The sequence below is a fragment of the Monodon monoceros genome, unplaced genomic scaffold (assembly GCF_005190385.1).
Source record: "Monodon monoceros isolate NGI ecotype Baffin Bay Population unplaced genomic scaffold, NGI_Narwhal_1 Super_Scaffold_11, whole genome shotgun sequence".
Classification (NCBI taxonomy): domain Eukaryota; kingdom Metazoa; phylum Chordata; class Mammalia; order Artiodactyla; family Monodontidae; genus Monodon; species Monodon monoceros.
The window spans coordinates 65,553,412-65,563,973 of record NW_021703767.1 but is presented as its reverse complement, the minus strand read 5'-3'; the positions used below and the strand labels follow the sequence as shown (position 1 = coordinate 65,563,973).

At 40.4% G+C, this 10,562-nt stretch overlaps 1 protein-coding gene across 2 annotated transcripts; it reads left to right on the top strand.

Moving 5' to 3' along the window:
* Positions 1 to 251: 251 nt before the first annotated feature.
* LOC114891253 (cytochrome c oxidase copper chaperone) lies at positions 252 to 9,403 on the top strand. 2 transcript variants are annotated; one of them, XM_029215436.1, is made up of 4 exons: positions 252 to 442; positions 1,872 to 2,072; positions 4,228 to 4,316; positions 9,262 to 9,403. In XM_029215436.1, exons 2-3 carry the CDS (start codon positions 1,966 to 1,968, stop codon positions 4,310 to 4,312), a joined length of 192 nt encoding a protein of 63 aa, XP_029071269.1. In that variant the 5' UTR covers positions 252 to 442; positions 1,872 to 1,965; the 3' UTR covers positions 4,313 to 4,316; positions 9,262 to 9,403. The 2 variants fall into 2 exon arrangements, with proteins under 2 accessions (XP_029071269.1, XP_029071270.1); XM_029215437.1 differs by lacking the exon at positions 252 to 442 and having other exon boundaries at positions 1,790 to 2,072.
* Positions 9,404 to 10,562: the final 1,159 nt, after the last annotated feature.

Genomic DNA, 10,562 nt, shown 5'->3' with positions numbered 1-10,562 from the left:
GGTTTGGCATAGCAGAGCAGAAACTTTATTCATTGATCAAGGAATGGTGGAGAGCTTGTGCTCTAAATATACCTTCTCCCCCAGGGGAGGGGAGTAAAGGAATTTTAAGTGGTTAGGAGGCAGGGACATAATCAAGGCTCTAGGAAATGGGAGGAGATTTTCAGGGGCAACTGGGGCACGTGCAGTCTTCCACACTTCTTTGCACACGGCATGGATTGTGCCTAGCAAAGTGCAAGTTTCCCCCCTGGGTGGAGATTTTAGCATAGTAATGAAGCAAAGGTAACTTTTGGACACTGCCAGGTTTCACCTGCGCAGAAACATTTCTGTGGTGAAGTCAGAGCCGGTTCAGGTTGGTTGACCACTGCACGTTCCTGGAAGCACAGCTGTAAAACATCTTTGACAAATACCAGGTGCTTTGAAATAAGCAAAGAGATAAATCAAGGTAAGGATCCTTTAGCTCTTAGGGGCAGGTATGGGTAACAGTTTAAATAATTTAGCATGTCCTTTGTAAATCCTCAAACCTTTATTTTCATGTAATTAACTTCATCAGTTTTTTTACTTACAATTTGTTCTTTTGAAATGTCGTCTAACAGGTTGTTCCGCACCCTTTGGTATAATCTCCTCTACTATCTTCTATTAATTTCTTAGTTTGTCCTTTCACATCTAGATGCGGAATTTAACTTTTTCCAGTTTATTTTCTTTTCCCCATTGATTTGTTGAACTGTGTTTATAGTATACTACATTTCCAAGCGATATCGACGTTGCCAGTTCAAGAAGCACTCTGAGTAGCAAGATAAGTGAACAGCTAGTTGAAAGAATAGTGGATAAGGGTGACTTCAGGAGAATGTTAAGGGCAGGATGTTGTATTATTAAACATATCAGTGCAGAATGAAGTAAAAATCATGCTAATTAGTAGTTTTTAGATGACGAAATGGGGATGGTCTTAGTATCTTCGAAAATACACACATAGAAATTACTCCTATGCGGCACCAGTTCACAGACACACCTCAGGATTCCCTGAACTAAATCTCTGAAATACAAAAACAAACCTCGGTTAGGTGATACTGAAAGTTTTATTACCCAAAACTTCTATCCCTAGGCAGCTATTTTACGAACGCCTGGAAGTCCTGCTTTAAAAAATAAGTTCATTCTTTCTCCAACAATTCTCTGCAGAAAAAAACGCAATGGTTATGGGCATTATATTGCAAATAACGTAGGCACCAGTTTACTTATCTACTTAGGTAGATAGGTGTTAACTGAATTTGAGAAATGACGAGGAAAAAGCATTTTTCTAACTGGTGTATTTGCCTTGTGACTGGACGATTCATACTGAAATCAAATCAGTTGGAGAGGGAGCTATGAATACCAACTAGCTGAGGATTTAAAGCGTGTGGGGTGAGGTATGAGTAGCAGAGGAATTTTTTTTTTCTTCAAAACTTGTGAATTGGATTGTTCAAATTGAAGGGGGGTGGAGAGGACAATAAAAAGGCAGACAATGCTGAGCATAAAATACTGGAAACTAATCTGATATTCAAGAAGAACTGGCTTTCGCTAGTGGTTTCTCTTGTTTGGCTTGGACAAGTCATTTCACCTTCTCGGGCTTCGGTTTTCGACATTCGTGGTGGGTGTAGGGTTGAGATATCTCTGAGTAGCCTTACTATTTTCATCCTTTGTGGGTCCTCCCCAAGTCGATTTACAAACTCTCAGCACTTTCATCTCACCTCTCTGCGCCTGCGCCGAAGAGGTGCTCGCGCGTTAATGGCTTTATTTTGCCTCTTCTGCGCACGCGCCTTTTTTTCCCTTTTAATCCCTTCTCCTTCCCCTCACCCCCAATTGTCAGAGGGAGGTAGGACTTCCTGTTCTTTTCACAGCGACTGCCGGAAGTGATTGCGGGCTAATCGGCGGCGTTTGCGGAGGCTGAAGAGTTTTGGGAGTCTGTACTAGTTGCTGCTTTTGGCGCGAAAAATGCCGGGTCTGGCGGCCGCAAGCCCTGCCCCATCTGAGTCGCAGGAGAAGAAGCCTCTGAAGCCCTGCTGCGCCTGCCCGGAGACCAAGAAGGCGCGCGATGCGTGGTCAGTGCGCAGTCAGGGAGGGGGCGGCCGGCAGGCTCCGCGCGCTGCGTTCGGGCGCCTCTGCGCCGCGTGGATCTGGTCGTGGCCCTCGCTTTGTCGTGCGGCGCCCTTGCGGGTTGTAGAGCCCTGTAGGGTTCGCAGTCAGCTGTCTGTAGACTGAGCCTATAGCTCAGGCTGGGGAAACATGAGGGGATTGGAGAGAGATCGGATTGACCCGGGCTCGCTTCGTCCGTTCATTCTTTACTGCAAAGGGTTTCTCAGCATCTGTTATAGGTCAAGCACTGCCTTAGGTCCGAAGACGTAGAAACGGGTAAAGATGCTGCTTGATTTAAAGGAGCTTAAAGTTAATGGAGCATTAAAGTTAATGATTGCTGTACCAGGTTTGGCAGTATCAAAGAGTAAGTTTTCTGTTAATTTCTCCCAAAATTTAGACATAGTAGGACACAGGACAGGGTACGTTTCTTAACAGTAGGGAAGATCCCCTTAACCCCACCCCTTTTAGATGATTTAAAAATCAACCAGGCTATGACATAGATGACATTACAGTGTTGAGAATAGTACATCTACAGTACCATCAACCCGCAAAAGGTTTTGTTTGTTCTTATTGTATACAGCTATTGTATACAGCAAGGGCCCCCAACCGGGCTGCACAGCGAGCCATGAGCTACGGGCCATGAGCTGCGAGGGAAGCTTCATCTGCCGCTCCCCGGCTCCCCATTGCTCTCATTACAGCCTGAATCATTCCCCTATCACTCACATTACAGCTTGAACTAACACCTATCTCCCCCTCCCCCGACCCTGTGGAAAAATTGTCTTCCACAAAACTGGTCCCTGGTGCCAAAAAGGTTTGGGACCGCTGGTATACAGCCTCTATTGTGGAACAAATCTCAGAAGAAATCTTCAGTTAATGTGAATGTACACCTCTTCCTCCAACCCCTTTTTGTCCTCACATAGAAAGTAAAGAGATCATAAGTGGCATAGAGGGGGAATAAAGTTGTAGTAGCTCAGTGCTTTTTATTAATACTCAGTACTTTGCAAATAATACTGTGAAGGGAGAATTGAAAGACTACTATGATCGGTAACAATACTTACACACTTTAAGTACTTATTGAACCTTCAGATATTATTGTATCATGATTAAGAGTCTGGGATCCAGTGTCAGGGTTTGAATTCTGGTCCACCAAACCAGCTTTGTGACCTTGAGCAAATTTTTTAACATATCTGCCTCATATCTGTAAAATGGGCCTAATAAAAGTATCTGCCTCCAGGATTACTGTGCTATAAGCCACATCAAGTGCCTAGCACAGTATTTACAGCATTCAGTAAACTATCAGGGAGGGCTAGCTATTAGTTTCATAAGGAGCTTGCTATCCCAAGCAGACAGCCCTTAAAGTTATTGAAGGATATGTAGGATTTAGAAGGAAGGAGAACCTACCTTTCTTTAAATTACTTCTGCATCAATTATCTCTGACCACTATGGCTTCTCCCGAAATATCTAGAGTCAGGAGTCATTTTTTTTTTTGTAGTTGAATTTGGCTTAACTTGATTCTGTGCTAAAATTACATTTTCAGGCCCTTAGAAATAAAGCTGTGTGGTCCTAGTCTTTCCTTTGTGAATTTTATAAGTAAAAAGTTCTTTGATCATCATGAGTGGGGCTCATCAGGCTGCTCTTGGCAGCCAAATATTTTTTGCTCTTTGTGTTTGGGTGTCTTGTGGTTAGAAGTAGATTTACTTAGGTGTATTTGAATGTAGAGCAGAATCAAAATTTAATTCCTCTGGGATAGGCAAAAAATTAAGCTCTTCTTTCTGTCCATTTAACATTAACTTTTTATTCAGTTTATTTCATTATAGAGCGGTATTATTCCTTGGATATTGTCTAGAGGCAATATTTAATATGCAAATTATTTCTTCTAATCAGATTCCTCCTTCCCCCCCCCCCAAAACTAGTTATCTGTGGGATATTTTCATGGGCAAGGAGGTATCACAGGAGCCAATAAAACAAAGCCATTTGGTATAATAGCATTTTTTAAAACTCCAGTTGTATTCAGTGAGATCCGTGTTTGGCCTCACTCCCCATCACTGTCTTGCATGCTTATTTACCACTAATGTGCTTAGTGCCTACTTTGTTAGATAACAAGTACATTTTGTTTTATAGCATCATTGAGAAAGGAGAAGAGAACTGTGGACCCCTAATTGAGGCCCACAAGGAATGCATGAAAGCCCTGGGATTTAAGATATGAAATGGTGAGCATGCTACTCTCTTACTGGGAAGGTAATACATAGGCTGATTGCTTCAAATTTGTGTATTGCTTTACAGATTTAGAGATCATTGGACAGCATTCTGTCTGAAAGGTAGTTCACCTGGTTAACCTAACATGCCTAAGTATCACTGGAAAGATAACGTCTCAGTTTCTAGTGTACGGAATAAATGATGCTAATAAATTGAGAGGGATGGGACTTCCATGGCTGTCTGGTGGTTAAGACTCCACGCTTCCACTGCAGGGGACCTGGGTTTGATCTCTGGTTGGTAGGGATCCTGCATGATGCATGGTGCAGACGAAAAAAAAAAAAATTAGAGGTGTTTGGTGGATTTGGGAAGGGGAGAATTAAGCTTTCAAGAAAGGGCTTGGCAAAAGCCTTTAGAGTTATGTTAGAGACAGAGGAATCACGGCTTAGGAAGTTCAAAATATTCAGTTGTCTGACTTAAAAGGGAAATGTTCTCTATTTTTTGTTTCTAATCTTGTGAGTTTTTAGGAAGTGTTTTTAAATACGGAGTAGGCAGCACATGGAAGCATTGCTTTCTGCAAAACAGAAATGGAATTGTTGCAGTTTCTTTTGTACCATGCTTTATTTAATAAAACTAAAACCTCAGACCATTGTTTGAAGAACTTTGAATTCAGATTTTAATGCTGAAAGGGACCTTAAGTGATGTGTATACAATACCACAAATAAATTATCTCCTTTTGTTTGGAACCTCTTCCTTCAGATAGCAACTTGACTTATTCCCTCATTTCAGATCTCTTTTCAGATCTGTTTTCTCCCTCACTTCAGATCTCTTTTCAGATCTGTTTTCAAGCCTCTTAATTGGAGAGGCTTTCCCTCAACATTCCATCTAAAATAGCATCCGTTCCCCATCTATCCCCACTCTATCCTGGCACTGTCCAGTAGAACTTTCTGTGATAATGAAACGTTCTGTGCCTGCACTCTACAATATGGTAGCCACTAGCCATATGTGGCTGTGGAGCCCTTGAAATGTGGCTAGTAAAGCTGAGGAACTGAATTTTTTGTATGTTTGTTTTTTTATTTTAATAGCCACAGATGGCTAGTGGCTAGGCTACACCATTGCCTGCATATTTTGTATTTATTTATCATCCGAATTGCTTTACTTCAATTAGAATGTAAGTTCTGAGACAGAAATTTTCTGTTTACTCACTGGCATACCTCCAGGACCAGTAACAGTGCCTGGCACATAGTAGGTGCTCAATAGAGGAGTGTTAAATCAATAAATGAGGAAACTAAGGCCTATAGATATGAAGTGACTTTTTTTTTTTTTACGGTACGCGGGCCTCTCACTGTTGTGGCCTCTCCCGTTGCGGAGCACAGGCTCCGGACGCGCAGGCTCAGTGGCCATGGCTCATGGGCCCAGCCACTCCGCAGCATGTGGGACCTTCCCGGACCGGGGCACAAACCCGTGTCCCCTGCATCGGCAGGCAGACTCTCAACCACTGCGCCACCAGGGAAGCTCTGAAGTGACTTCTTATAGGCAGGGTCAGAACTGGAACCTCTGTCTCCAGAGGCTCCCTCTGCTTGGTGCTCTTACTCCCCTGTAAGATCCACACCACACCACCACTTATAACTTAATAATAGCTGAGAGATAATGCGAAAGCTACATACCAATGTAGGAGTAATAGAGAGCCTGGCTTCTTTCCCTTTCACCTCTTTCCTGCCTCTTTGGAATCTTACATGTGGCCAGTCTTCCTCACTGAGCTGTGAAAAAGGAGGGATAAGGAACCTGGCCCCAGCTGATAAGAAGTATCACTGTGTAGTGGAAAACAGTCTAGGCTGGAAGTCCTGAGGCTTAACTTTGCTTCTCCTGTTCTCTAGCTTAGCATGTGTTTCACTTTAGCTACATCTATATTCATCAAGACATTAATCCTGTCTGGATTTCACTTTTTTCATTTATAAAAAGAGAACCATAATATATTTTGTGATTTTACACATGGTATGATATCTGTGTATACAAGATATACTTAAGTGCCTTTAAGATTAGATGGTTATTTAAAGAAATCCCATGGTGAATCATTTTGTAAAATAAGTAAATATGGTTGTGGGGAGCTGTTCTTAAAAAGTTTAACTATTGATTATTTCAAAGACATGAAATCTCAACATTTGTACATGATTTCCTTGTTCCTAATCTAACTTTCTTCCTAGTCAGTTTTGTTAGCTGTTGCTTAGGGTTAAGCCTGCCTTGACAAAAAGGGTGATTTTTTAAAATGCTAATTTTTAGGAGCATCAGAAGTCTCTTGGACTTCATGTGGACCTCACAGGTGATACAATTATTGCTATAACTAGCATATATTCACGAGGACCAGAAGATATCATGGTTTTCTATGTTATTGGGACAGAGAGTAAGAGTGATTCCTGTGTACTTCATTTGTGTATAAAAGAAAATGCAAGAGCTTTGGACTTAGAAGACCTGATGTTTAACTGATTGTACGATCTTGGGCAAGTCCTTAACTTTCTGAACCTTAGTTTTCTCGTGTGTAAAGGAGAGAGAACAGCACATGACCAAACTACTTCATTAGAGTCATTATGATGATTAAGTGATATATGTGTGAATAGGCTTTGTAAACTGTCAAAGAGAAACCAGAACAGAAGCCATATCTTGGGAGTCATGGATAGCAGACATTCTACTGAGGTCTGTTTAATATATGTCCTGATTATTTTTGAATCCTGGTTACAAAAAGAAGAATCTGAATCCACATAGGGCCTTCCCAAGAATTGAAAATAATCATTTTAAAATTTTCAGCATAATACTACTTTTGGAGGAAGAACATGTGTTTGGATCTACATTGGTCCCAGGTGTCCTATTTCCCTGGCCCCCATGGGGAAATGGAAGGACAGTGAAGTCAAAAAAAGACTTTCTCAAGTTAAGAGTGGATAGGTGGTGGCATTCAAACTAGAATCTAGGTCTTTTTTACTCTCCAAATCTCAAGCACTTTATACTTCACTCCTTGCACTTAATGAGATTTTATTCCAACATATTCATTTTTAGGATTACACATAGTCTTGAACTTCAATCCTAAAACTTTATTTTGAATGCTAATTACAAAGACCTGTTGTTGAAATGCATAGGTGTATATAACTCAGAAACCAGGTCAGTGACTGTAGGGTAAAATCCAGTGCTACTGTCTGCACTGTTATAAGATAAACTTAACTAAATTGGTATCTCTTAGACTATTAGACCACATTTTTCCGAGGATAGCTTCAAAGGAAAAATATTTTGCAATCTTAGATCTTCCCAGTAATGATCATGAAACTTCCTTAATTCAAAAACCTTTGTAGATTTTAATGTTATTTTCTAAATAAGATAGATCTTAATTGTACCTTGAATCCAGTAAATTGGACTTAGTATGAAAGCAAGTGTACCTTTATAATCACCCGAGGAATGTTTTCCAAAAGTCACAAGCCTGAGCCCTGAACTGTACCGGTTGACTCAGAAGCTCCTAGATAATTTTCAAGTGTCCCCCTCTTTAAGAACCACTGGCTTAAGCTGAAGATGTAGTAGGGATGGTATAAATAAATATAAATTGTCTAAAGATTTAATAGCAGCAAAGGCAGAGACTTGAAAACTACTCATAAGGAATAACAGGGTGTGATGGTGGTGATTCTAGTCACTTCTATCTTTTGACTGCTTCTTTTACTGAAAGAGAAACTAGAGGAACCTAAAACCTGCTTAGAAATGTAAAGAGGAAATGGCAGCTGGTATCTTTCTGCCTTTAGGAGCCAGGAGGAACCTAGAGAATCCGGCTCGGGGGCTAAAATCATTGAAAGAAATGAAAGGACCGGCACTGACTGGTGGTGATACTCAGTATTTATTAAGCTTAACAGAACTTAACAGTTCACACACACAAAACGCACACAGAGACAACTGATGATGTATGAAAATATGATCCTGAGAGTCAAGAAAAAGGGTCATTTCTGCTATTTGAACATTTATTCATTCAGTAGATATCTATTGTTTAAAACTCTAGAAAATGCCAAGATGAGAAGACACAGGGTCTCTTCTGTCAAGGACTTTGTACCCAGAGGCTTTCAGTGGGTAGCCCCTCCTGATGTATAGTAGCCGGTAGCAATGCTATATAGACTGCTATCTCTTGAAATGTTGAATGGCTTCATTTTTGCTTATCTTTAAGTGTATTCTTCCTTTGAGCCTTAGAAAAGAGAGAGTTTATATATTTATATTGTTGTTAAGGCTTATCTTCTTTTCTAAACCAAATGCAGGGAATAGCTAGGTGAGGGAAGCGCTTGAATTAGACTTGAAGAGTTGGCTAGCCCAAATTACTCAGTTACCTTTATAGCATTGTTCCTGTCTTCTGGGATGGGGGATGGGGATGGGGGTGGGGGTGGCGTGGCTGCCAGCTGTCTGGAGAGAAGCCTGGTACACCAGCAACCCCATCCTCTGCTGCTCTCCCTTTTTGATCTTTCCAAATTCATTTCAGAAATGTTACCCTTACTTTGCCCTTGGGATTGAGTAACTTTCCACAGGAGATGCCTGTGTACAGAGCTGACCTTCTGCCTTCCACTTCATGGATCTTTGGCAAACACTTGAGTCAGAACGGAGGAGGCTACAGGTCTCTTCTCTTTAGTATCTGCAAAAGTAAACTCCCTTAGTCTTTTGTGGAAGATGTTTTTGAGAAAATAAATAAATGTATAGTTTTTACTTCAACAAAGACTTCAAAGGTTAAACCTTGTAATGGATTGAACAGTTTCTGTGATGTTTTTATTTAAACAGAACTAGAATTTTAAAATGTGGATCTTTTGTTTCATGACTGGTTTAGAATAATTATGGCAGTTAGTTAATAGTCCTCAGCTGAGGCATTCATTTCTAGCATCTTTAATTCCCTGACTCCGTAGGTCTGACATGATGCTTGAAACCTGACTTTCTAAAATACATCTTTTTCTGCAGGTGGTCTGCTCTGGGAATTAATAATTCCTGAAAAATGAAGAAGATTTAATAACTTTGGGAGCTCTTTGATGAACATTGATAAATTTAAAAGTATTTATAACTTATTAAAAAAAAAGAGAATATCCCTGGTCAAAAGTCTTCAGGTGTGTTTCTTTTTGTGTTCCTCACATGGCGTTTATGTATTTATTTTTCTTAAAGAATACCTGTGGCCATAATTCAAAAAGAGTTATGTACCACAATGTTCATTGCAGTTCTATTTACAATAGCCAGGACATGGAAGCAGCCTAAGTGTCCACTGACAGATGAATGGATAAAGAAGATGTGGCACATATATACAATGGAATATTACTCCGCCATAAAAAGAAACTAAATTGAGTTATTTGTAGTGAGGTGGATGGACCTAGAGACTGTCATACAGAATGAAGTAAGTCAGAAAGAGAAAAATAAATACCGTATGCTAACATATATGGAATCTTAAAAAAAAAAAAAGTTTATGAAGAACTTAGGGACAGGACGGGGGGGAAAAAAGATGCAGATGTAGAGAATGGACTTGGGGACACGGGGAGGGGGAAGGGTAAGCTGGGACAAAGTGAGAGAGTGGCGTGGACTTAAATATACTACCAAAATAGATAGCTAGTGGGAAGCAGCCGCATAGCACAGGGAGATCAGCTTGGTGCTTTGTGACCACCTAGAGGGGTGGGATAGGGTGGGAGGGAGACGCAAGAGCGAGGAGATATGGGGATATATGTATATGTATAGCTGATTCACTTTGTTATAAAGCAGAAACTAACACACCATGGTAAAGCAATTATACTCCAATAAAGACATTAAAAAAAAAAAGAATACCTGTGGGTTCCTCATCTGTGGATTCAACCAACCTTAGATCAAAAATATTGGGGGGTGGGGGTGGGTGAATTCCAGTAAAACTTGAGTTTGCTGCTTTTTCAACTATTTACATAGTGTTTACAGCTGTTTACATTGTATTTACAAGTATTTGCATAACATTTACATTTTAGGTATTGTAAGTGATCAGGAGATGATTTAAAGTATATAGGAGGATATGCTTAAGTTATATAGAAAAACAACACCATTTTATCAATATATAAGGGACTTGAGCAAATGCAGATTTCAGTATCCACAGGGGTCCTGGAACCAATCGCCCAGGATCCTGAGGGATGACTGTGGTATAAACAAATCTTGTAATACAAGCCCTGTGGTCCTATTAGCTGCTTATAAGCTAATGAGACAATTGGTCATATTCTGTCCAAGTAAATGGAGTTTTAGATCTCAACAACAAAAGA

Coding starts and splice junctions, on each gene's coding strand:
- LOC114891253 (XM_029215436.1), top strand. CDS start 1,966: ATGCCGGGTCTGGCGGCCGCAAGCCCTGCCCCATCTGAGTCGCAGGAG. Junction 2,073..4,227: donor AAGAAGGCGCGCGATGCGTG/GTCAGTGCGCAG, acceptor TTTGTTTTATAG/CATCATTGAGAAAGGAGAAG.